The following is a 27,664-nucleotide window of genomic DNA, read 5'->3' on the forward strand; positions in this document are numbered from 1 at the left end:
TTCTAATCACACTTCTGATGATGCCAATAATCCACTAGTGCTTGAACAATAGATCTATGTATCTTTTAACAGAGCAACGAACTCAAGATAAGTGCAAAAGTAGCTTACGGTTATTTTTGATAGCTGCCACCTTCATAGGGACATTATGTGTTACTAACTCAGGGAACTGAGCTTTGTAAAAACAGAAACAGTTGTTTCAGTATTTCTTCCGACAACCGATTTTCTCATTTTCAACCAGAAATGCTTGTAATGTGCACTGAGATATAAGTATATGCCTGATTGCATCCTGGTATACTGAATATTCTGGCATATTTCAGCCCTGACCTGTCAATACAGCAATTTAAAAAGCATTGTTCTTCCTACAAAGAAGCCTGAAATGGTGTTTTTATAACTAAACTTTAAAATAAAATCCTCCAACAATAACTACACAACGGTGTCAAATTTTGTTTTTCATGTCACTCTGCGTGTGGTTGATGTCCATATTTGACTTGATCTGATGACAAAGCAGAAGCAGGAGATTCAAAGTCTGTAAAAATGAGTTTAATAATTTTCAAAGAGGAGACAAAGGATGGGTTGGATCTTTTGACATTGTTCATTCTTTAAATCAATATAACCAAAAAGTATTTTGTACCATAAAAAGATGAAAAAATTACAACAAATGAATGCAAATGTTTCATAAACTGATAAATGAGAAACTGTCTAAAATGCCCAAAGGATGGAAAGACAAGTGATAAATAGGACACACTAAAGGAAATGAAAAAGTTGACAATGATATCGCAAACAACCAATCATGGTTGCTGCAAATGATTTAAGATAATACATAAGAATGCACCAATCAAACCTCTCTCTCGAAACAGATTCAGAAACTCACATTTTAAAAGAAGATTAGGACATTTTGAAATCCACTCCAAATAGGGTTTAATTGAAATTGGCCTTCTGACATAAATGCTATCATATTTGTAAGTCTCAACTTTACCTTCAGTTTCACTAGATGGTGTTTATATTTCTGCTGAATATATATGCAACTTGAGATAATTTACAACTTCACAGTTATTGCTAAAAGTTTTATGGTAGTAAAATAAAGGAATATAAACACATTTTATGCCCATTTCTAATTTGAATTGCACAACTTTTTACAATATCTAGAAATCTGGTTTTCCTAGAAAATTTACCAAACAACATTTGAGGTAAAAGCAAACCGCCTTTATGTTTCTCGAGAGTATTTTCTCAATAAAGATTATTTTAAATTCCACATTTTTCAAAATTGAAAGTTGCTGTAAACCAGTGCCGTTATGTAAAACAACCCAAAATCTTAATTTACTCTATCATTTTACATTTATTTTTATTATTTTAGCACATTTATGTACAGCAATATTACATTCACGGGATCATATTCATAGATAGTGTCATGTATGAGGTAACATTAAAGCTTTTAAGTGGTAAAAGTTTTTGCATTTTAGCTATAATCATTGGCCAACTCATAAGTTTTACACATATTGCAGAAAAAATATATTAAGTAGAAAATACAAATTATCCACATGACATAATGAAGATGTAAGAATGTGAACTGAATCTGATGAAAAATGGTTTATACATTTTAGAAAAAATAAGAAAACTGTATGTAGCTCTCCAAACTTTAGAGAAATACATTAATTAAAAAATATATATTTCTTATCAAGGTTTTTCAACCAAACTTTATAAAAAAATATTCAAGACATTATTTATTATTTATGAAAATCGATTAAATTAACTTGGAGTGTAAATGTTTGCCAGCCGGCATTAAAAAGACTTTTACCGCATCTTTATGTCATTAATTTTGATAATCTGACAGTTACTGTGTCAAATTTAAACCTTATCCCCGAATGATTGTAATAAAAAAGAAGGCAGTAACAACAATTAATTACTTTAAATCAACATGAAGAATCTGTACTTAATGTGATACAAAAAGGCAAATTTTGAATCATAATGATGTTGGTGTTGTGGATCGATGCATCCTTTAGAAATAGCCTTCCACTCACTTGACATTTGTTGAAACTAATAAAATATTTCTACAACACAAACACTGGCGTGAGGGCATAACAGGAACTCAGGAGGAGCAGTTAAACTATTCTGTAAACAACTTGCAGGGCTCAGCGCTAAGTAACAAACGAGGAGGTACACATCAGTGCAGTGCTTTCACTGTTCACCAGCATTATTATGACTGTATTAAACTATTTTTATGAAAATTACTATTCTATAAAAACATGGCTCACAAACAACAACAAAAAAATCTATTTAACGGAGTCTTTGGAGTCAGAGATGGGTGGCAGCTGTAAGGTTTGCGGTTAGCTGACTCTACATGTACATGTGTAATGCCCAACCAGGTGTAATTACAGCACTAGTTATTGCAGATATGAGCATAACATACAACATGAAAACACATTTAGGCCACGTTAGTCAGGATTGGGCAGTGAGATTTTTGGACAGTGTCCACATGAGAACAGGCCCCACAAATGATATATTTACTGGTAAAAGCAGAGTTTAAAAAAGAGGAGACCAAACACTGTGCTTCTTTCTAGCACGTTTTAACGAATGTACTACAAATGCTGGAAAAAAGTCACATTATGAGTTTTCTATTTTATCAAACAGTTACAATCACAGCTTGTCCTGTGCTCAATAAATAAGGCACTTTTTAATTCAGCTGTTGAGATGATAAATCTTGGCAGTGATATCTGCTTCATTGGAGGTTACATCTGCGACTCAGAGGAAGAAAATCCCATCATTCAGTGGACGACTGCCTAAAAAGTCCTGCTGATTCCACTATAAAATGCTGATGGATACATTCATAGATGATTGGCTTTAGACAAAAAAACATGTGGCAACATGCCAACATCAGGATGCAGATGGTCTTCAGCTTACTTGGGGTCAGAGGTCATATTCTGCGGCGCACTGTTGCAGATACCATTCATATAATTTTGCCTGTGGAACAAAATCAAGTGTGTGAGATTCTCTTTCATAAAGCTTTGTTGTTGTTGTTTTGTTTTTTGTTTTTTTGGTAATTATCTAATATTCATTTTCAATTTATGTCGGTCATATATCTTGTAAATGAGACAGTTGAAAATTATCTGTGAGGCAAAAATACTATTTGTTTTTTAACTGGAAGACAGTAAATAAGCTCCAAAGCTGAGAAAAAAAACGGCAGGTTTAGAGAAAAGTTTCTCTCACTACTGGTATGATGGCTTACACAGATAAAATAGTGAAAAAAAAAAAAAGAAAAGAAAAGAAAAGAAAAAAGAAATTTGAAGTGATATGACATTATAATATTAAATATTAATCTAACCTTCTTTGTTTTGACGATATCATGGATGTAGTCGCTGTATTCTGCCATCGTCCTCTTCTCCTTCTTCGTCAGAGTCTTATTCCCTCGACTGGCAGCAAAAAAAAGATTAAAAACACTCAGATTTGCTTCACTATACCTGTTTTAGTGTAAGGATGTGTGTGTAAAAAAGATAATAAATGTGAATTTGATCAGCATATAAAACACTTACAGGAAACACACACTACAGTACTGGACAAAGAAAGTACCACCAACAATCTATGAACCTACTTAGCAAAAGCTTTTGTTTATAGTTAATGGCAGCTTTCCAATTGATTAAATTATTAGCTTATTCTGTTTTTTTATGTCAGGACCAGTGCATTATATGGTTTTAATGCCCAATGTGGAGTATAGAAAACCACAATGTGCAGCAGGTCCAAGCGGTTAAATCCACTTATACCATGGTCCCACACTGTAAACATTTCATAATAAACTTCAACAAATAAAATTCAACTAAACTTGGTACATATGCTTGAGGATAGGAACTATTTTATGTTGGTCTCAATGTACTTTTTATGCTAAACAACTGTTGTTAACAGAAGTACCTTTTCTCATTCACCTGTCAAAAGCCAGTTGATCTAAAACCAGTTGAATAACACGTTGCTATGGTGACATGCATAATGGAGTGATACAACAGTGATTCATTATGCCAAACTACGTGTGCATATGAACTAAAAAAATGCAAGCCAGTTGACATTACAGTAATGGTATAAATATCTATAAATGGTTTAGAAGGGATAAGATTGTATTAATGGTATCTGCTTGTAAATTAGGTTAATACACACTGCTCACCATTTCCTGGTGTTGGTTTAACAATAAGAAAATGTGATCAAATATTCATAGAAATCATTTAAATATCTGAGCCACCATAGATGCAGATGTTTACTTAGCCCCTATGGGACTTCAACTATTTGAAACAGATTTGTAATTACATGCCCTCAAAACAGTTTTCAAATAACAATTTGGAATTTGGGGAGATACAAAGGTTTTGACAGCAAAAGGATGACAAATTTGTACTTTAGTGCAGTTCCCAGACTTGTATCAATTAAACAGTGGCACATTAATAAAAAAACAAAAAATTATTTCACATAATAAGATAATGATTTTAGTTATACAAGATAACAGACATTAATCTTTATTTCCATGCATGTTTGTTTAGAAACTGCAGAATTCAGCCAAGACTTAGAACTTTCACAATACTCACCCGGCAAAATATTTGGAGAGAAAAAGGAGGAAATAGCAAAAAGCGCCAAAAATAATGACAAACACCACTTGTCCATCCTCCGGTATCCAGTCCCATAAATACATAACTATTCCCTGGGAGACACATGTAAAACAAACAATCACCACAATGCACACTTTGGTTATGTGATGTTATAACATGTGATGTTTATGTTATAACATGTGATGTTTATGTTATAACATGTGATGTTTATGTTATAACATGTGATGTCAATGTCTATGTCTTGTCATGTTATGTTTTGCTATGTAGAATATTTATCACGCTTCTATAGTTATTTATAATTACTGAAAAGGGCATTTTAGTTACTTGTTATTACTCACCATAACATCTTATTTACTCACTGAGACTGAATAATTTTACACACACATGCTCACACACACACACACACACACACACACACATAACCCCCTTTACAGACATTCTGTCAAAGTTATCCAGCATGGACCATCTTTAGATGAGGAGGGGGACTCTCTGAATCAGCTGTGTGCTTGCACAGCAGGTGGTATTTTAGTTGCAACATGCAATGTGAATTTACCGGTAGTTCACATTGACAATAGGTCAAAAATATCCGTTGTCTTGTCAAATTAACTAATTTTGAAGTTAATTTTGCAGAGCTTTATATGTGCAAAAGATCAAAAGATTCTGTGTCCATTTCTTCTTCAGAACCCAAATGGTATTTCTGTATCACTTCATAAAACTACACGTTTTAATCATGCAATAAAAAAATAACATCATTAACACGGTAACTATGACAGCCCTAACATATCCAGCACATCAAAGATGTTCTAAACTTACTGCAAAAAGTGTGACTGTTCGAGTCGAACCTTCACCCAAGAGCTCATCCAGCTGCTCTTTAGAGAAGGTGTGCACAATGAAACTGAGGATGAAGAGGAAAGGTAGGAAAACGCCCAGAACACCACACAGAAATGAGTGAAGCCGGACGCTTTTATTGTAAGCCACATCAGTCCTGTTTAAACACAGAAAAAAAATCTGCTTTAACACATTTACTGCAGCTGATTTGCTCTGATGGCAGTAACATCCCCATTATTTCATGTCTCGCCATTATACAGAATCTGGGAAAATATCTAATCTTTACCAATAATTAAAGAAAAGACCACATTGAAGGTGAGAAGTCAAACCTGTCCTGTTCCAGTCTGCTGCTGATGGTGGAACAAATGAGATCACAGTCTTTCTCCAGCTGATCCAAAGTCTTCTGAACAGCCTGGTTGATGGTCTTCTCAATGGTCTGACAAACACCGTCAATCTGGTTCACGCACCTGCTCGGCTAAACAACAAAACAGATGCCTCAGACTGGGAAGGAGGGTAAAAACGCCTTGCACGTCTCAATACAAAGAAAGGTCTGGAAACTTCCATGACAAATCCTGAGGGATCTTTGACAGACAGCTTTGTGCACTTAGCAGGAAGTGAAGCTGCACTTGCTCAGCAAATAATAAACTGGAGGTCCGAAGGGATGCACAAATCCACCATGCAGTGTACATCTTCAGAGTTGTAGATCACAAGGTAGTGCAGCAATAACTCAGGACTGCGGCTGCCGCTGTTAAAGGCAGCCCATGGTTTATGATCTCTGAGTCCCCCAAGATTGGATAAGACCATCAAATAAACAGAATTGAAGAATTTATATTCAGAGTATAATCAATGGCTGCTCAACCCCTCCAAATAGATACTTAACAAACACCACTGCATTTGGGCAGACAGCATCATTTCAAGCTTTTAATTATTAATTTGCTGTGTTACTGGTTTGTAAAACTAAATGTTACACTGGATACATAAAGTCTTTTTTAGCTACAATCTGTGTAATAGCCAGTATAGAGACAGTAGTTCATTTTACCTTTTGTGGGTTGGGGATATATATTGTCGGCATTTCAAATCCACATTTGTTCAGACCTGGACGGCGGCACAGCTCTTGGACAATCTGCATCATTACTCTCTAAGGAAAACGATGATTATTTTCTAAGAGTTTTTCTTGAAATCACTTATAAAAACATTTTATAATAAAAAAAAAATCATAATTGCACTGACCTGTCTGTCTGTCTCCTTTCCAGCTTCATCTGCCTTGCTGAGGTAAAACAACAGTTTGTCGCTGCATTTTTCACTCAACTTCTCCACGATGTTGAGTGTACGTTTGCATAGCGCTTGGCCCATTGGGTCAAAGAACACAAATATCAAGTCTGCTTGTTCTCCTGCATGAAATATTACATTCTGTAAGAGAAAGACAACAGCTTTGGGGTGTATTTAACAGCACTCAAAACAAAACTATGAACGCACCCAACCAGGTGATGGCGCTATTGACATCAAAGGGGTAGATCATGTCGCCATCCACCAATCCTGGAGTGTCCACAAATGTCACCAAGCTGAATTTCTTCTGCTTTGAGGTGGAGATCTCAGCAGACAGATAGTCCATAACCCCTGGAGGGAAAAAAAAAAGATGCTGTGTGTGCACAGGTGCCTCTTTAGGACACATAAACAGTAACAAAGACGAGTTCCTGTTGGAAAGCTGTTGACTATAATATCCACATTATCATGGGCGACAGGAAGCTGCAGTGCGGTCAATTGGTCAATACTTTCAGACCACAGGGATTTCTGCGACACTTGGATTAAGAACTCAAAAGCTGATTTTTTTTTTGTGTGTTTGCAGCTTTGCATTTTTAGACACTTTGTCCTATTTTGTACAAAAACATATGCAAGTTTCCTGCAGATATTAAATCCTGTTTCTATTCTTATAAAGGAACAATACCAGCAGCCACACCCTTATAGTTAAATCTGATCATTTTCATACATTTTCAGGCCTAAAATTTCGCACTGCCCCCTCTGCTGAAAGGTCTGTTGTCATGGTTACACACAACAGCTCTTCAACTGGCAGCTTTAGTGTGTGGTGTGGGACATAAAGCTAGCCAGTGAAGAACGACTGTGAGGCAACGCGCTGTGAGGTTCGGACATTACACCATAACCATACATAACACCATCATTCCTAAACAGTCTAATGTACCGTCATCTCTTCTACACACTCACACACACAGAGCAGAAGCCTGATGACACTGGGGGTGCTTCCTGTGAAGAAGCAGGTGTCAACAGCCAGCACAAATCACATCCTGCAGACAGCTGTTCTGCTGCAGAACATCAGCAAACTTGTGTTTCACTTAAAATACGACCAATGTATCAATGCAATTCCCTCCTATCACATATGCTAGAGAGTGGCACGCTCACACAGTCTGGCAATATAAGGACATCCATATTGTGCAAAAGAGGACAATGGTTTACAACAGTCACTGTATTTATTGTGTAAATATTTGATCAAAATGCCTCACTTTAGATCTCTTTTGCCCTGCTGGCCTGAGCCACAGTTACTCATGTTGACCTCCAAAACACAAATGCATGCATCTGCTGCTGAAATCAGTCACTTAACTGACAAAAACAGGGAAAAGGAAAAGAAGAGCGGTGCTTGACAAGGTCCTTCACCGATCAAGTGGCAGGGTTACATATAGGATCCTGTGCATGTGAAAAGCTGCAAGAAGGCTGCATCGCGCAGGACTTGAGTAAACAAGCAAACAAAGCATGGTCCACATGTAACTAAACAAAAAGAGCATAGCCAAAGATCTTTGCTCACTAACAACAGTGGTGTCCATACAAACTCTAGACAACAGGTCGAGAACATAAAGACAAACAGATCTCAGGTTAAACGTATTTCATGCAAGTATAAAATAAGCGTAAAAGGTTTCTGAAGGTATATCCTAAAAGATAACAACAGCTGCTCCCACATAAGGATATACGCTGCTTTTCTGATGAGTCATTCTCAGTCACTGTGACAGCAAAAGAAATGCCTGATGTGGTGTATTTCCAGAGGCACCGATGGAGTTCAAATAAAAATCCTGCTTGTATTAGAAGCAGATCGTTCAGGCCTGCAGAGTTGAGCTGCTGCTGCTGCTGCTGCTGCTGGAGGAGTCTGGGCTGTACTGTCTCTAATGGCTGTGACATTTCTCAGTAGCTCCTCCTGACTACACTGCACTGCTGTCGATGGGGCGTGTGACTCATACGCCACGCCGCTATAGTCCACGCCCAGAGAGCCCTCTCTCCCCATACCACCACCACCATCTCTGCACACCCCCACTCAGGCAGCGGGCACACCCAGACATTCTCCTACAACCAGTGGCAGACCAGTGACTCCAGACCACTGCTGACACACACATTCTCACACTTCATCTCAACTCTAATGTAAACATATGCACATATATCTATTTACACAACACAGACAGCACATAGTGTGTGTGATATGAGGATAGTCAGGAGAACGGTGGGATTTCTAACATGACACATCAAGTTCATGAAACTGTGCTGACTCACCAAAGTCAACATAAAATCACAAAACATGATTCTGAATTGTGACTTGTAAAAACGAATAAATAACTTGAACTTCCCAGCTTTCTCAGGATGTCTTTGCAAAGACAGATTTAAAATGAAATCCCTCAACTTTAAATAGCAAAAAGACCATTTTTCTTGAACTGAGAATGTAAAAAACACTTAGATTAACCAGATTCCAGAGGAAATATTCATGACCTTATCGCATTACCTTAAACCTCCAATCTCTCAGCCTCCTGCTTACAGGTCTTGCAGAGCCTCTGTACTAATGCTGCATTTTAACACTTTACCCTCCTTTCTTCACTAAATGTTTTCTGCCACAAGGCCAATGACAGAAATTTGCTATTAATATTCACAATCAGCAGAGCACAACCAGATTTCTTTCATCATACACATGACAAGGGTGACAATAATTATGCTCATTCCAGTTTTCACAGAAGTTAATTGGACCATGTTGTGCAGACTGCCGCACTGATTTTATCAATAAAGGAGAGAGAGATATCTGGCACCACTTTCAACTTCAAACGAAAGAAGATGCAGAAGCTTTCAGATTGGATAGATTATCTTCACTAGGAATATTGCATTTAAAGCATGTCTTACACTCTCATTTTCACTGAGACCTTTTAGAAATGAAAATTCTTGTCTGATGCATTGCACATGGAGCTGTATGAAGTCTCTGCGCCTACAACAGATCTATATGTAATGCTTTGTTTAAATATATAAAATAAGGATTTGAAAAAGAAAAGATAATAGCTGGTTCTTCTAGGCTTTGGTTCTTCTCTTAGCAACAAATTCACAATGATTTCAGAAAAATATGGCAACAAAGGAGACAGACTTGTCAGAAACCCTTTTTGAATTTGAAAAGGAAAAAAAAAGAAAAGTCTTACCTTTAAATTCAAGGAGTGGTCGAAAGTGAGGATAGAGATGTAGCGTTGCATTCCCCTGCAAAAGAATTAATAACAGATCGTAAGAGAGAATCTGATGGGACAAATACTAACCACGTCTCCTCAAAGCATTTTGCACTCGTGCACATGACTGCTGTACTGCAGCTCAGTATGTCCACGTTAGCTGCTCTGCAGTCCTGGACTGTAAATACATTATTCATTTTCATCACTTTCACCACAGCAGGATATGAAAAGGAGGTTGAGTTAAAGGAAAAGAGAGGATGGAGAGACAGGTGTCTCGCAAGCCTGTTTATGTGCTGCAAAGGTACCTCTGTTTGTCTGCGTACATGTGTGTGTGTGTGTAACACAGTCTCTAACTGGAGCAGCACACACAATGAGAAATCGGCACTCACTGTGGGAGTGCCTTTCATGCACACCAACGTTAAGCATATTGCTTCATCAACCTTTACGATTTGCTGCAGCTTCAGTTAGCGTTACTGCAGTTAAAGATTCAATCCCTTTAGCATCAAGCTGAGAAGTGATATCCGAACAGAAAGTATTGATCTGGGAAAGATATAAAAGCATTAAAATGAAGGAGAAAAGGGAATGATAATGGACGGCTTTCTAAGCATTACATCTGCTTATTCTTGAACAATTTTCATCCCATTTCATACACTATGGATTCCAAATGCCTTCATAGCCGTACTAGACGTGTGCAGTTTTTATGTTGCTCTTACCGTCAGTGATTCCCTCTTGCGACCGCTTGTGATGAAGGTAAACCCCTGAGTTTCGATGGCCACGCCCGTTTTCTGTATGTGCTCTTCAACATACCTAGAATGAAAGCTAAATGCATCAAAGCAGCAAAAAATATTAACTGTGTCATCACTGTATGTATAAATTATTTAGATTGAAAGCAAAAGTTTTATTTGGGTTTTAAAAAAAACAAAACACAGATGTTCCAGACAGCTTGAAAAAGCTAATTTTCTCACATCTGAAAAGCTCTAACAACATTGTCTTACTTTATCTTAACAAATATCAAACAATCACTTAGTTATTGACCATTTTAATATATTTAGTATATTGTGATAAACTAACCAGGTGCCTGTAAAAGGTCAATCCATGTGTTAGAGGATAAACATGGTTGGGATAAAAGTCCTTAAATGGAATAAATATGACATAAAAGCTCAGAAAGCTGGACGGCAAGTCACACAACGTCAAGTAGAAAAGAAATATTATGGTTGTACAGATAACCACATCTTTTTTTGTCTACATATTGCCTCATATAAAACATCTTTTAATTAGAAGTTTAATATTCAACAAAAAGACAAACGTCACCATGAAAAAAAGACCAAGTTACCAGAGCTGGAATAGCCTCTCAAGACAACATGGTGGTATTTTCAGCATGTACAAAGTTGTACAATATTCCTATTTATCTCACCAGAACTCAAAAATATGCTCAAAGTACAAATAGATCCTCTGATGGGATCAACTCTAAATAAACTACACAATATATCGACAATGTTGACAGCTAAAAGATCACAGAGGTCTGGTGTTAGTGTTAGTGCACAGTGAGAGAAGTGCAGAGATGTACTGTTCCATTGATTCAGAGCTTTTTTTTAAATTTCAGTAAGACTAGCAATTAGAAAAAACATCAAGTATGATGTCAAATCACAAACAGGACATGCTTATATTTTGCGTTCAACATATAGGATCCATACACATTGTTTGTTGCAAAAGCTCCGGGAGCTTTTCAACGTACAGAGCACCATATAGAAGACAAGTGTGAAGACAATCTTCTCAAGTTGGCTGCAGTCAAACACAAAAATAAGAGTGTATAATGTTTAGACAGGGTGGCATTGTACTGATGGATGTTATTAAAAAGCTGTGTTACCAGTTAATGAAGGAACTCTTTCCTGCAGAGTGGTTACCCATTATCATCACAATAATTTTCTTTCTTGGAGGAAGGAGCCGGACTCCAAGGCTGCTGGCAACCTTCACCAGACCTGAAAACACACAAACACACAGTTTTAAAGACAGCAGAAATCTCTACCAAGCCCAAACTGGCTCTCATAAGAAAAAAAAAAACAAGTAACAAGAAAGCTTTCTTTGCATCCACAGATGGCAGGTACACTAATAGGATTTCAAGACTTTGGTCACCGCTTGAAATAAAAAATATTGACAGTCCTATTTGCAGTCATTTACTGATCACTTCAAATCTAGATTTAATGGGAGATTTAAGCGGAGATGAAAATGGTCATTTTATATTTGATGACAATATGTTTAAAAAACCTTCATATACGGTGGCAAAAAAAAAAAAAAAAAAAAAAAAGACCAGAAAAGTGGTATTTTGCCAAAAATTTCAAGATGTGATCATTTACGGTGCATAACATCATTAAAAACATTCAATAAATAATCATTTTTAAAAAAGATCCTTGCATACAGTACATGTGACAGGTTTCAAAAACCACTGCTGGGATTGTCAAGCTCTCAGGCAGCATTCTGTTAAAATCAGTCAGGCAAAACAAAATTAGATTTTTTTTTTTTTTTTTTTTTTTAGCATCGTGGGCAGCTCTCTACACTAGAGGATGAGGGAACACTGAGCTAATAAATAAAATGTAAAAAAAAGAAAAAAATCATGGTGGTAGGGGGTCAATTAGTTCACATTATTGGTAACTTGCACATCTGAGGGCAAAGCAGCATTGTAAATGTGCAGAAGCCTTAAAAGTTTTAAGGTTTATACACATTGTAAGGCTTATTAAAACTATGTGCTTTTCATTTACTCTGAACCACAATAACTTTTATCATTTGCCATGATGCACTTGCAAAAATGGCCACAGTGTTGACATCCAGTTGCTGGTTTGTGATGTGGAGTCATAAAGAAAAACTGAGCTGTCATGTGATGCTCCAGGCTGGAACATATAGTTGTGACGGTTTCTCAGCCCCAGTACACTGCAGGGCAATGACAGCTCCAGGAATGTGCATAATGATCACAATCAGTCATCAAAAGAATTGACTACTTTAATTAATTTAAAAAAAAAAAAAAAAAAAAGAAAAGAATTAATACACTGCATATTCTGCGTCAAAGGTTTTTGATCTCATGTTTCTGAAATGCCTTCCTAACAGGAAGAGAGAGCCGCTCCCTGATTACCTGAGAACATCCTAAAACCAGTAAAGCGCTGCAGTAAAAAGCTGCAGCTGGGTGTGGATGTGAGCGTGAGAAGACTGGACTAAACCAACTTTACTTTTCATGTGCTCAGCTTTTTTTTCTCCTGTTATTTCTGTTAAAAATTACACTAATCTAATAGTTGAGGAAGATGGCAACAAAGTTAAAGGCTCCATGAAGTGGTTGAAGAGTAAATTGTCCACATTGACACACGGCGACTGTGGGGAAACATGCACAAGATTATCATCGAAGACACCAGCCGACCTCTATATGCAAAACAAACACAAAGCCATCAGCAAGACGCTATGTCTGAGCGCATTAATAATGTTTCATATGAAACTATGATGTGACATTGACATTGCGTGCGGTTTGATGCGGGCGCTCCCCAGCGGAGCCTCGCGCTGCTAGCTGTCATGTGTTTGACACTGACAGCAGCTGCTGCAGGCTGCAGACCTCTCCACAAACTGGACAACAAAGTATTCGATATCAACTTAACATCATGTACTTCAGCCTGGGAGCACTCAGTTTAATAACAAAATAACTCCTCTGTCTGTTGCCACTATGTGTTTCAAACTTTGCTGTAATCCAGATTATTTACCGTTTTCACTGTCGACGTACAGACTGTGGCATTCTTTCAGTATCTTCTCACTCGGAGTGGTGATCGCAGTCTCCAGAGGGTTTGCCACAGTTCGGGGTTTTTTACCCGACATTGTCAATACAGCCTCTAACCGTTTATCTGCTGTGTTGCAGAGGGGGAAGAGTTTGGGGGTTGCACACACATCGTAATCCAGTACGGAAGAAGCGCCATCCTGCGGCCAAACACTAACATGGCATATAGAAGGCTAGTTGACCCGCGGGTCTTTGTCCCATTTATTATTCTAAAATGCAGGGAAACTCAATCCTGGTCCTCGACGGCCGGTGTCTTGCAGGTTTTCCAACTGTCCCCACTGCAACACACGTGATTCACAGCAATGTGTTTTTTTGCAGACATGTGCAGAACTTGTCTGAGTCTGAGTCAGGTTTGTTCCAGCAGGGACAACTTGGGAAAACCTGCAGGTCACCAGCAGACAAGGACCAGGATTAGGCATCCCTATCAGATGTTTTCTTTTTTCTTTTCTTTTCTTTCTTTTTCTTTTTTTTTTTTTTTTTTAAATATTACATAATAATACTTGATTTACTTGATACTTCAATATTAATGATTGAACATGTTTGCTTACCACATGTACATAAGTAATTATAATCTTAAAAACTTTAGGACCACATAAAAAGAAGGAAAATTCCCTAAAAGTACAGGTCTGTACTAATCTGTCATAGGCTACTGGTTAAAATGACATAATAACAAGACAGAAGACCTGGCACCAGAGTTTATTAAGTTCAGTTAGTCTTCTCCTCACTGCCCTTATACCATTTTATAACTACTTTATGTGATTATTTAGGTTTTGTTTCAGTATAAAGTGTAATGTCAAAAGCTGCTACCATGCAATAAATCCACTTACTGCTTTAAAACTGCACATCTTAATGGTAAAACAAAGTATATCTGGATAACAGTGGAACAAAGTCACATCATTGCAACTAGAGAACTGTGCTTCCTCATCTGCAGGACTCTTTTATTGAAGTTCAGTTCAAGTGAGGGTACTTTAAATGCAGGGATGTGTATTTTGTGTACGTATCTATATTTGAGATACTTTTCTCCCTTAAAGAACCAAATATTACAGTGTAAATAACCAAATGTTAAAGATATAATTGGTGTTTTGTAAAAATTAGTTTTGAAATCATCAGTGCTCTGCTAACACAACATTGTTTAATATGATTTGATTTGATATATTTAAAAATATAGTAATCATTTTCCTCCTTTTGTAAATAAATTACACAAAAGGTATGATAAAGACAGTTCGTTGGGAGATGAATCTCTTAACTCCAACTCTTATTATACTCTTATTTTGCCACAAAAATTTTTTTACATCCTTATATCCCAGGCAAGGTGCAGAATTTTAAACAAGCTGCAAGTGTGAAATTTGCAACAAAGCCTATTTCTGCATTTGGTTCACAAATCCTTGTATTACCAAAGCAGCTTCAGTTGAGCACCAAGCAGGAATGTGCTTGAAGGATTTAATCAGCCTACGCCACCCCGAGTTAAGGTCATATGCTGCACCAAAAAACTTGCTGTAATTATATAAGTAAGCACACCCCAAGTGAGGTGGAACACACATCATTATTGGTGTGTTTCAACACCAGTTTACTGCAGCTTCCAAAATGGCCTTAAAGGAGGAATCATCAGAGTTGAAGAAAGAGGTAAGTTTAACAGCAGTTTGGTTTTGCCAGATGAACACTAGATCATTTTCTTTTTTTTTCTAAACTTTTGTCTTAGCAGTTTTAAGGAAAATGTATCCATATAACCTTTCTTAAATGAAAGTTAATAATCTCTGCTGAGATTAACAAATGATTTAATTAACTGTCTGGTTCTGCATCAATGCATTTCACACATTATTTGGATTGACTTTGGTCAGTTTCTGTAAAGGTTTGCAAGTTAATAGGAGGTTTTCATGCAGGGATAGATGATTTTCATTTATTTATTTACTCATCTTTAATGTATTCATTATTTTATTTAATATTCAGTAAATGCATGAAACAAAGAAAATTTTTAGAAAGAAAGAACTAAATGTGACTTTGATTCAAAGTTTGTGCCTAAAATTATACCCTGATGAACATTATTGCTTTTTACAGACAGTCCTCAGAATAGGTTTTTATGATATACTGTAAATGCGTTTTTTTTATTTACAGATAAGAAATTATTGCAAACAATTCATTTTTCTAATGTTTAAACAAACTCTTTCTTTGAGACAAGATTTGGTTTGCCATTTATTAAGTACTGCACATATATTATCTGAATATTTCTCAGCATTAGAGGAAGAAGTCCTTATGACAAAAGAAAAAGTCTATACCAGCCAGAGAGACAGTTTGAACTTTTCTTACCTCAAACTTGTATTAATAATGACCAACAATGACAGTCCGCAACATTTTATCAATATTGCTATAAAAAAAAATTAAATACATTTAAAAGATGAAAAAAAGAGGATGCTGTTTGTTTTAATTTCAATTATTAAATTAATTAGTTGAAATGATGAATTACTACAGACAGACAACAAGACTTTTCAACTGCTCCTCTGATGTTTGAAGCCTAGGGGGAGTCAACACAGAACTTTGCTCATGCTTGTATAAAGGCATGCTGTCTTACCAGTAAGGTCTCGTAAGTCTTTTGAAGTTGTAAGTTTTAGCCTTCCCCAAAGTATATATTAGGCCACACTTAAAGATTTTTAGGGTTTTTTTTGTGTGTGTGTGTTGTAGAAATGAGGAAAAGGTAAGATTCATCCATATATATTTTGATATAATGTGATCAGTCAACTGGACTGTCTATTAAGTCTTTGATTAAATTATCTGCACTGTTATAATCAGAGTTCCTCATTCTTTTAAAATGTTTTTTATATAAGTTTAAGTTGCCTCTCTCGGTCCTATGTCTTTAAATAGAAAAACTGGGAATTCAAATCTAAGTATGCCATGAAATCCTAATTTCCATGGAATAGCCAAATTGTGGAGCAGATTCTCCACACACTATACACTCATCTTCTGACAAAAGTTCAATTGTATTGTCCCAGGCATAAATTCCTCCACTCGTCTGATTTAAGTTTACTGTTTAGAAGAAGCTCTTGCATGAAGGATATTCTGGACACAAACAAGACTGTTGAAGTTAGAAGGAACTCTGATGCAGCAACAAAATGCCAAAAAAATATGTGGGTGAATACGAGCCTCTGCTCATTAAGGGAATAAAAGATACAAAACAACTAAAGGTACGTGAGCTTTCCTGAATTAAGACTTTTGAAGCTGGATGCGTTGGTGGGTGTAATTTAGGTTTCTGTCAATATATATATATATATATATCTTTTTACTGTTTTATCTGAAAACTGTGTTTTAATTCTTTTCTTTTTGCAGTTTCCAAACAAATCCCTACTGCTAGCTGTGTTTGCCTCTTGTGTTGGTGGGACCTTCCAATATGGGTATAATATATCTGTCATCAATGCACCCACTACGGTAATAACAAAGCTTCATCTCCCTGTTATCCCTTCAGAGAAGAACATAGATCCAGAGAGAATGGATAGGTCAGTCAGGATAAGTTCACTGCTTTCTCAGAGGCTATTTTTTTTGTTTTTATCAGACTGCATAATGGAGATTCTCGTGCTAAAGTTAAATCAGTCCATATCGGTTCTTTGCTTGCTGTACTTGCCTGCACAAGCATACTTTAGTATAATGCTTAATTGTTTCGTTTTTGTATATAAAGAAATTAGCGTTTGAGGGTCTTCAAAGTTAACTTTCTTCCTCTTTTATCCTCAGTATGTACAAGATTTCATCAACATCACATGGAAGGAACGTTACCAAACGGACATATCAGAAGATGTTCTTACTCTTCTCTGGTCCACTATTGTGTCCATTTTCACCTTAGGAGGACTTGTAGGAGTATCCATTGGTGGGACATTGTCTGTGACATTGGGAAGGTATGAACAAAAAAATAGATGTGCTGTGTATTATAACTGTTTGGTTGTGTGTGTCAAAAATTTGACATTTTGTTGCGTGGTTGTGTCAGAAAAGGGACACTGCTGACCAATAATGTATTTGCGTTGACGGCTGCTCTCCTGATGGGTCTGAGTTCATCTGCTGGATCATTTGAATTGCTCATCATTGGACGACTGCTCTGTGGGATAAATGCAGGTAAATATTTTAGGAACACAAGCCCTGAAACAAATGCAGGATACATAGGATATGTTTTCCACAAAATCTTTCAAATAAAATATCAGTTTAAAGGAAAAAAATAGAGCTCAAATTTAGAATATTCACATCCAAAGCCCTGGAACAATTTAGGAATAAAGGCAATTTTGAGCAATGAAAAAGAGTCAGACAATCAATTGAAAATCTACTCCATCAGCAGGGCAGAAAGGTTAATCATTTTCTCATTTCCTTAGTGAAGTAATCACAAAATTTGGAGTTGACTCGATGTTGCAATGGAAGTTTTTTGCTGTGATTGAGGACAATTTGGTCTGTCTGTCAACTGCTGATGTGACAAATGACAGAAGCCACTGGATGTGCTCTGAAGTGTACAAGTATGTAGTGTCTGCCAGATACAACAAAACTGCCGGACGGTGCCTTTTAGTAAACACTGACAATGATCCGAAACATGCTGTGAAACAACTCAGGATTTTTTTTAAACTATTAAACTAAGCTATAATATCTTTTCTAATTTAACTTAATTATCTGAAAATAGTATTTCAATAAACTTAAAAAAACAGTTCTCAACACTTTTCCCAAGTAATTATAAATACTCTGAATAAATCCTGTCTGTCCTGTCTTTTCTCTGAATTACCAGTTTGTAAATATAACAAGACTTCCAAACCTCCGGAAGAATATTTCTAATTGTTTTCTGAATTTTTGTAGGCATTGCTTTATGTGTCCAGCCTCTGTACTTGGGGGAAATTGCTCCAACAGCATTGCGTGGTGCCATGGGAATGGGAACTTCAGTTTTCATCACTGGTGGGATCTTAACTGGACAAGTGATGGGCCTCAAGTAAATACTGAACACTAAAATAACAGCATTACCATAAAATATGAGTATTTACTTTCTATTCAATTGCTATAATATTAGTAAAGCATTACTGGTAAACCATGTGTGTAAATAGACAAGGCCAGTTTATTTCTATAGCACCTTTCATGTACAAAACAATTCAAAGTGCTTTACATACTTACTTAGCATCACAGATGGTGTAAAGAAGCAGAAAAGACAAAAAAGCAAAAAATCACAATAAAATCAATCATGAATTAAATTAAATGTTTAAAAGTAAGATCTGTTGAAAGTGCCGGTGCAGATTTTGGCACAAGAGGAAGAAACGTTTTTATGCTTGAGTTAAAAGTATCTTTGGTGAGAATTTAATCTCCACTGATAGTTTGTTACACTTGTTTGCAGAATATAAATAAATATTAGAAAATAAAAATCTCAATAAATATGAATATATACATATATATATATATATATATATATATATATATATATATATATATATATATATATATATATATATATATATATATATATATATATATATATATATGTATATATATATACAGTTCTTGGTAAAGGAAAGACATCAAATTCTGTTGTGTCAAATGCAATGACTAAACTTTATTGTTATTTTATTCTGCCCTGATTTGATGAATTTGTATGAATGTACAGAGAAGTCCTGGGCAAAGAAGAGTTCTGGCCCATCCTGCTCTCCACCACATGCATCCCAGCTTTTCTGCAGCTCTTGATCCTCCCCTGGTTCCCAGAGAGCCCACGCTACCTGCTTATTGATAAAGGAGATGATGAGGGATGTAAAAAAGGTAAAATACTGCAAGTGCTGTTGCTTTACCTTCACTTTAAAAAGCAGAGAGATTTTTATGTTTTATGTGGATTTGGGCCTGTGCTACAGGATTAGAATTATTGTCCTTTGGCCCGTAGGTCAATTCCACATATGAAAGTGTAATTTTCATTCCCCCCCCCAAAAAAAATATGAGCCCATCTTTAATTAAATGGCAGTAACGCTGTTTTAAAATTTTGGGGTAGGTGCAAAAAAAATCCAGCGCAAGATCAGGAAATCCCTGTAAACATGATGCTATTCATTTCACACTGTCTATCTGAAAGGTACAAAGTCTTAGCTAAAGAATAAGGTATCTGAGAGTATAACTCAGTTCATATACCTTTAAACATTAATGATGCATTTCCTGCTGTGAAAGTTGCCAGTGCCACTGCTATAAATGCATCCCAGTACTATCAGACAGGTCGACTTTTGTTTTGTTTTGTTTGGATGATTGAATGTGGTTTTTAAAGCTCTTTGTACAGGGTGAGCACAACACGAGTGGAGTCCATTAACCATTTACTATACTGCCACAGGGAGACATTTGTTTCTTAATGACATGTGACTGTGTAAAAAGAAACCATCTGATCACATCCTCCAAGTCAAACCCTTGTCGGCTGATAAGATGAGAATAATGGCGTCTTCAGAAGATTTCAGTTACTATGTCATGTGTTTTTTCTTTTTTGTCTGCAGCCTTGAGGCAACTGTATGGTTCAGCTCACTATAATGGTGCACTGGAGGATATTGAGAAAGAAAGAAATAATTTAGTTGGTTTCCAGGCTAAAAAACCCTGGGATCTCTTTGCTGATCGCACCATACGCTGGCAGCTTCTCACCATTTTTTTGCTCAACATTGCACAACAGCTGAACGGCATTAATGCGGTATGACTTCTTTTTCAAAGACCACTCTAATTACTTTTAAAAAAAGAATGAACATTTGTAAATTGAATAAGATCCATTTTTCTCTTTTCTTCTTTATTTTTCTGCTTATTTGTCTTTCAGATTTACTTCTATGCAGATTATGTGTTCAGACAATCTGGTATTCCCACAGAGAAAATACCCTATGCAACTGTCGGCACGGGTGCTTGTGAATGCATCACTGCTTTAACATGTGTAAGCATGAGTTCCTCTTCAAACTTAAAACAACAAATGTGTTGCAGAATGCCTTAAATGTCTGGTTTCTACTTGTTGCTCAAACAGATAAATTGGAATACTGAAGCTATATACAGTAAGGGTGAAGTCCATGGCCCTGTTAATAAAAATACTGGATTGTAGCATTCCATCAAAAATTAAATCAATTACAAATCATCTAATCTAACATAATACTATTAAACAAAGAAATAAACTATATTAATTAATTAACAGTGCTAATCACTACACCACCTTGCAGCCCTGGCAGTGGTGAAACCACTGTGAAAATGTTTAGGTCATAAAATGTTTAAGTGGGTATGATAAAATGTCTTATAACTACCCATCCATTTTTTTTTATACCGACTTTATCCTTCATTTGTTCAGGGTTCAGAGGTCCTGGAGTCAAATCATCAATCAATCATAGGACCAATAAAACTCCAGTCCATCATATTTAACCTATACTTTGCTTTACTCCTCGGTTTTGCCAAGATAAGGTTTTGTTTTCTTTTATGGATCAAGGAGCAATGTTCATGTTGCCCTTCAAAAAGAGTTTGTCTATTTGGATGGCTATGATAACTCTCACCTCAAAGAAGAGATGCACCTTCCCATTAAAATGTAGAAGGAAATGGGTATGGACCAGTAATAATTAAGACTAACAACTATGCATGGACACACATACGCATGAACAACTGAGAATTACTGTTAACCTAAAACAAAAAAAAACTTTGAACTGTGGGAGGAGGTCAGAGTACCCAAAGTACATTCATGTGATGCAATAAGAATTTAAAACGCCCCACAGAAAGGTCACACCACAAACTCTCTCTCTGTTAGGCAGCAGCACAAGACCCCACACCACCATGACATTTGTGTAATTAGGTCAATTTAACAGGTCGATAACATGATTCAGAGAAATCTTGGTAGACAAGATATAGAAAAATAAAAACCAGGACTAAATTGATTGAGTCAATGTGATCCTTTGGCCCTCTGGCTGCATTAGTTTAAAATAAAAGTCAAAATTTAAAAACCAGTGAACAGAGATCACCGATTCTTCAGTAGAAGCAATTTAAACACATTCATTGGGAAATGTCTTATGACTCATATGTTATAAGAATGAAAATAATTTAAAACTAGTTAAGCATTAGCTGCATCTCACACCTCTAATCCAGTCTTTTACATCCTGTTGGTTAACAAATTCAAAATTAGTATGTAATTTTTATTAAACCATGGACTTTTTCTTAGTATTTAATGTTGTTTGTACTATATTTTTTCAATCAAAAGTATTGTTAAAAGGGTTCCAAAATATTACATCTGTTTTTATTTACATTTTACACAGTAGTTTGTGAAATAGAGTTATTGGCAAACTTTACTGTCAAAACAAAGTGACTAAATGAAAGACACTGACTGTAACTGGAATTGTGAATTAAGAAGGAAAATAATAAAAGATAGAACTGCATGAAGCTGGCCCATTGCACAAAAGTCAGATTAATCGTAAAAGCATGTGTTTATCTGGAGTTTTTTTGGTCTTGTGACATGCTGTGTGTCTCACAGGGTATGCTCATTGAATACTTGGGAAGGAAAGTACTCATTGCAGGAGGATACATTCTGATGAGTATCTGCTGTATTTTATTCACACTGACACTCACTTTTCAGGTAATTAAACTAAAGATAAAAAAAAATTCAGAGGACAGTGTGAAGCTTGTGCCGTCATTTTCTCTGTATGATTTCCCCTCTTTCAGGATGTCAGCCCAGTTTTTCCATACTTGAGCATGACATGTGTTTTTGCTTTTATCTTGAGTTTTGGCTTAGGACCAGGTAAGTAACTTTCCTCTGAACGATTCTCAGTTCAGTCAGACAACTCACTTACATATTTATGAAAAGATTTGGATGGTAGAGAAGCTGAAAGAATAAAACAAACTGTGTTGAGAGGTAGCAGCAGCAGGAGTATGGGCATTAAGAGGAGGCAGTGAATCATGTTACATCTTGTGAAGCAGCCAGCAAGACAGGATACACACTGGATGTGTACTTTTGATATGTAACATGCAGAGTGTGAGGCGGGTCACATGGGAAGCATCAGGGCAGCTTGAGTTGTCTGACTGAACCAAGTCACAGATAATTCTTCATGTGTTACATCAATGATTTTTTTTTGCTGTTTCTTCCTCTGTGAAGGTGGTGTGACTAACATCTTAACCACTGAGCTGTTCACACAGACCGCACGCCCTGCAGCGTTCATGATTGCAGGATCAGTGAACTGGCTCAGCTTCTTCCTCATCGGCTTGGTCTTCCCATTCATTGTTGTAAGTGTTCAAGACTTTTGATTTTTTTTTAGTCGCTGTCAGATAAAGTTTAGATACAGATGTGAGTTTGCATGTGTCTTGAACTGTCTTTAAAAATGTTTCCAGATCGGGCTGCAGCAGTACTGTTTCCTGGTGTTCTTGGCCGTCTGCTCCTTGGTGACAATCTACATTTTCCTTGTTGTGCCTGAAACAAAGAACAAAACCTTTGTGGAAATTCAGAATGAGTTCCAGTCCCCCAACAAGAGAAAGCTCTGCAGTTCTGAATGTGCTGGGACAATACTATTATCAACTTCTATATGAAATGGGACAGCTGACAACACTGTCCCTCTCTCTCACACAATGTCACAAAGTAATTAGGATTTATAGTTATTACATGACATTTTTTAGATGTAGCAAAATATTAACTTTTACTATAATCCAAGGTGCCCTCAGAGATGTATTGGATAACTTTTGTACTACCTCCATAAAGAGTGCTCTGTTGAAAATGTTTCCAATAAAGATCAAGGAATGAAAACAATTTTTGCATACGGTGAAATAATCTGAACGTAAAGTTGGTACACCACCAAGGCTGCCAATTGTCACTCTCTTTGATTACTGTAATTTTTTACTTATATTGGTTAAATAACTTTCTTTTGATCTGTTTATTGCTTAACTGATTAATTGCGTAGTTACTTGCTGTACAAATCAAATCAAATCAAATCAAACTTTATTTCTTGAGCACTTTTCATGCCACGGGCAACACAAAGTGCTTTACAAGATAAAATGAAGTCATAAGGATTAAAACAAACAGTGGATAAAAAGGCATTTAAAAATAATAGACACAAGCTCTTTCCACACACTCACACACTCACACACACAAGGACATAGAGCAAAGAACCCCCTCACACCCACCCACACACACCCACCCACATTCCCCCGAAAAACATCATTCCCTGAATACTGTCTCTTTAACTGAATGCTGGTTAATAAAACAACTAAAAACATTAATTAAGTGATAAAAATTCTGACTTGGTACTGATGTGAGGAAACAATACCTAGGGATCCATCCACACCAGGAGCCAGTCCCCCGCATGCTCATAGGGGCCGCTGCCACAGCAACTGCACAACTCCCAGGCAGCAAAGGGGCCACCCCGCAGCCGTGAAGCTGCAGTGGTGGACCCCGCGCCACCCAAACAGTTGTCGTCATGACAACAGCCCCCAGACCAAACAGGCAGGGTCCCCAGCGTGCTGGATCCCCATAAGGAAAACACTGGAGTTAAAACCAGAAGATGAATAACCTTAAGAAGCAGTAAGAAGTAAGAGCAACAATAAAAGAAAATATACATATATATATAGAAGGACTTCATAATAATGTATTAAAAATAAGAAATCTAATAAAACAATTTAAAAATAAATAAATTAATAAATGAAGTAAATTAAGATAAGTAAATAAAGTAAAATAAAATTCAGTTAAATGGTAAGCTAAAAAGGTGTGTCTTGAGCCTCTTCTTAAAAACATCAACAGTCTCCGTGGCCCTGAGGCTCTCTGGCAGGCTGTTCCACAATCGAGGACCATAACAATGGAAAGAGGTCTCACCGTATGTCTTAGTTCTGACTTTAGGAATCACTAAAAGACCAGTACCAGAGGACCTCAGGGTCCGCGAAGGCTCATAATTAAACCAAGGGTAAACAACCATTTACCCTTGCATATAAAAAGATTTTACGAGCTTACCATATTTAAAAAAGATAAATTTATCCATAAACAGCTTGTAAATGCAACCCCAATTCCTACAAAGTTAGGAAATTCCATAAAACATAAATAAAAACAATACAGTGATTTGCAAATCCCTTTAACTTATGGTCAGTCAAATACATTACAAAGACATTGTATTTAATGTTCAAACTGATAAACTTTATTGGGGTTTTGTGGCAAATATTGATTCATTTTAAATTTGCTGTTTACAACAGATTCCAATAAAACCTGGACAGGGGCCACAAAAGACTGTAAGAATCAAGGAATGCTCAAAAACTTCTGTGTGAAACATTTCACTGTCTGCCTTTAAAATGTGTGTTGTATCATGAAAACCCAAATATGCCAATGGAGACCCCGGACTGCTGAGCAACTGAAGCTGCACAAGAAACAGGAATGGGAAAGAATTCCACCTACAAAGCTTCAGCAGTTTTGTCAGTTCCAAAACTTACTTTGTTGTAAATTTGGAGGGATTTCCTGGATCAAAACACAGGCACTGATCTAAATTCAAGTAAGTGTTTATGGATTTCCAGGCCAAGTATGATAGGTAGGCAGGAACACATAGCATGGTTCCTCAGTTGTACAGGGGATCTCTTCGCTACCGAGGTAAAGTTAGTTTGATGTTTGATATTCAACAGATATTCGGACACCCAGTCTCCCGACCCGAAGCCACCTCGTCGTGGGGTTAAGATGCACGATGCAACGGTCTTCTTAACTTCATACCTTCCATCTATATTTGAACACCCAGTCTCCTCGTAATGAATTGCCGACCCTAAGCTGCTTTGTCGTGGGGTTGTGACAGCAAATTTCACCGCAGCGGTCTTCACCACCGGCGGATAGTTAGGGACCGTCAACAAATTAACCATGGCAGAATTTAAACATAACTATCTCCGCAACCACAGGGGCTATGAATGTCAAAACAATTTTAAACAGTTTACGATTTATCTGTGAGTGCTACACTGCCTTTATTTTCTCCATTTTCATCTAGTCCTATTTTATATGAATTTTTAATCAATTCAATCATCAATAGGTTTTTACTCACTCATTTTTTAAGATTTCAAAGTTCAATAGCTTTTTAGTCATGTGACCTACACACTTCAAACACTGCCTAATGGTTCAGCTAGTCCTGCCACATGTTGCACAGCCTTTATTTTCTCCATTTTCATCTCGGGTTATTTTATATTAATTTTTTAAGATTTCAAAGTTCAATAGCTTTTTAGTCACGTGACCTACACACTTCAAACACTGCCTAATGGTTCAGCTAGTCCTGCCACATGTTGCACAGCCTTTATTTTCCTTGTTTTCATCCTGTGGTATTTTATATGAATTTTTTAAGATTTCAAAGTTCAATAGCTTTTTAGTCATGTGACCTACACACTTCAAACACTGCCTAATGGTTCAGCTAGTCCTGCCACATGTTGCACAGCCTTTATTTTCTCCATTTTCATCTTGGGTTATTTTATATGAATTATTTAAGATTTCAAAGTTCAATAGCTTTTTAGTCATGTGACCTACACACTTCAAACACTGCCTAATGGTTCAGCTAGTCCTGCCACATGTTGCACAGCCTTTATTTTCTCCATTTTCATCTCGGGTTATTTTATATGAATTTTTTAAGATTTCAAAGTTCAATAGCTTTTAAGTCATGTGACCTAAACACCTCAAAACACTGCCTAATGGCTCATCCAGTTCTTCCACATGTTGCACAGCCATTACTTTTTCCATTATCATCTTATGTCATTTCATATGAATTTTTATATTGAACAAGAGAATAGCTTTTTATAAAAAAAAAAAATTGTTTAAGTTTTTTATTGATGAGCATGTACATGCATTTCCGAACATACAAACCAAAATACAACCGTATGAAAAAACAACAAATTATAAAAAAAACAAAAACAAAACAGCAAACAGCATATGGAACAACAAAAAGAGGAACAAGAACATCACATGCTTTGCAACTCCCTTGGTTTTCTGAGGAAAAAGGATTGATCAACATTTCAGATTTTCATATGGACCATTTCAAATATATGTGTCAGTTGTGAAAAGTAAAATACAATCTCAAATTTTTCTTTTAAAATAAAATATATTTTTGAGACTTACACGTCATCAGCAACAGAGACAACACCTCCAAATGCCTTTCTTTAACTTTTTGAGGAGTGTTGTGGTCATCCCAAGGCACAGTTGGTGGAACCATCTTTTGCATGAGTCACACTGGATCTATAAGGTAATTGACAAACAATAAGAATAACAAAGTCTTACTCATACACTAACTTGGCCCAGTCCTGATAATCTAATATCATCCAAAATCTTAGCTATTCTCTGATAATGCAGGATTTGCATTGTTCATTGAAGATCAAGGTCAGATTAAACCTTGCAGACAGTTTTACTAATGTGCCAACTGTCGACATATTAAAAAAAATACAAAATACTGTTCATGTCTAGCGTTATTTAGATCAATGCGCATTGCATTATATATACACAACTATTTTAGAAAGAGATGTGGTGATAATCACCTTGTTGTATAAAACAAAATAACTAACCCACATTGTCTTTGAGCCACCTCCAGGGGGCTTGTCTGTTGCACACATTGAACAATCTCTGTCTTCATCAAAAACTGCAACAAAAAGCCTGTATATTATCTTTCACTGCAAAGGTTGCAGTGTAATTACATTGATTTTAATATCCTATTTTACTTTTTCTTTTATCTACACACCTGAGCTTTCCAGAATATCAGCTCCCATCTCCTGCCGCTTGGCTGACATTGATTGTTTTGATGTGTCAATGTTAATGTCTTTGGGGATATGGGGGTGGTGTTCCACGACCTTCATGGCCATCTGCTCAGACATACAAAACATATTGTGATTTTCATTAAAAATGTATTATGGACTGAAGTGAAAGAGCATGTGTTTTCTGACTATTTTTATACATGCAATAAACATCTTACTGTATGAACTCACCTGCATCACCAATACACCACAGCTGAATGTGTCCTGTTGTATGGTATGGTTAATGATCCCACCTATCCACTTTTTATCCACCCATGGAACACACTTGT

General features: G+C 36.4%; 2 protein-coding genes across 2 annotated transcripts; one reads left to right on the forward strand and one right to left on the reverse strand.

Moving 5' to 3' along the window:
- Positions 1-564: 564 nt before the first annotated feature.
- Positions 565-13,739, reverse strand: LOC306763941 (uncharacterized protein). Its single transcript, XM_079250907.1, has 12 exons — positions 13,618-13,739; positions 11,748-11,859; positions 10,594-10,687; positions 9,860-9,914; positions 6,885-7,025; positions 6,639-6,799; positions 6,448-6,546; positions 5,738-5,883; positions 5,394-5,565; positions 4,560-4,672; positions 3,320-3,407; positions 565-2,958 (listed from the first exon to the last, which is right to left on the reverse strand). The coding sequence occupies exons 1-12, from the start codon at positions 13,727-13,729 to the stop codon at positions 2,905-2,907; spliced, it is 1,347 nt and encodes a 448-aa protein (XP_079107033.1). The 5' UTR covers positions 13,730-13,739; the 3' UTR covers positions 565-2,904.
- Positions 13,740-16,747: 3,008 nt separating this feature from the next.
- Positions 16,748-23,180, forward strand: LOC306763915 (solute carrier family 2, facilitated glucose transporter member 11-like; the record flags this gene model as incomplete). The annotated part of the gene is made up of 12 exons (XM_079250877.1): positions 16,748-16,864; positions 17,007-17,105; positions 17,406-17,566; positions 17,656-17,780; positions 18,501-18,630; positions 19,294-19,442; positions 20,150-20,337; positions 20,458-20,568; positions 22,135-22,236; positions 22,323-22,398; positions 22,753-22,880; positions 22,986-23,180. Exons 1-12 carry the CDS (start codon positions 16,793-16,795, stop codon positions 23,178-23,180), a joined length of 1,536 nt encoding a protein of 511 aa, XP_079107003.1. The 5' UTR covers positions 16,748-16,792.
- Between the last annotated feature and the right edge of the window lie 4,484 nt (positions 23,181-27,664).

Source organism: Telmatherina bonti (assembly GCF_933228915.1).
Source record: "Telmatherina bonti genome assembly, chromosome: 13".
NCBI lineage: Eukaryota > Metazoa > Chordata > Actinopteri > Atheriniformes > Telmatherinidae > Telmatherina > Telmatherina bonti.

Bases quoted from the DNA above. Each gene is read 5' to 3' on its own strand.
- LOC306763941 (XM_079250907.1), bottom strand. From the start codon at position 13,729: ATGTCGGGTAAAAAACCCCGAACTGTGGCAAACCCTCTGGAGACTGCG. The intron at 11,860-13,617 runs GTAAATAATCTG...GTGTGTTTTCAG, and splicing joins GTACGTCGACAGTGAAAACG to GTCTGGTGAAGGTTGCCAGC. The intron at 9,915-10,593 runs GTAAGAGCAACA...ATTCTTTTGCAG, and splicing joins GCAAGAGGGAATCACTGACG to GGGAATGCAACGCTACATCT.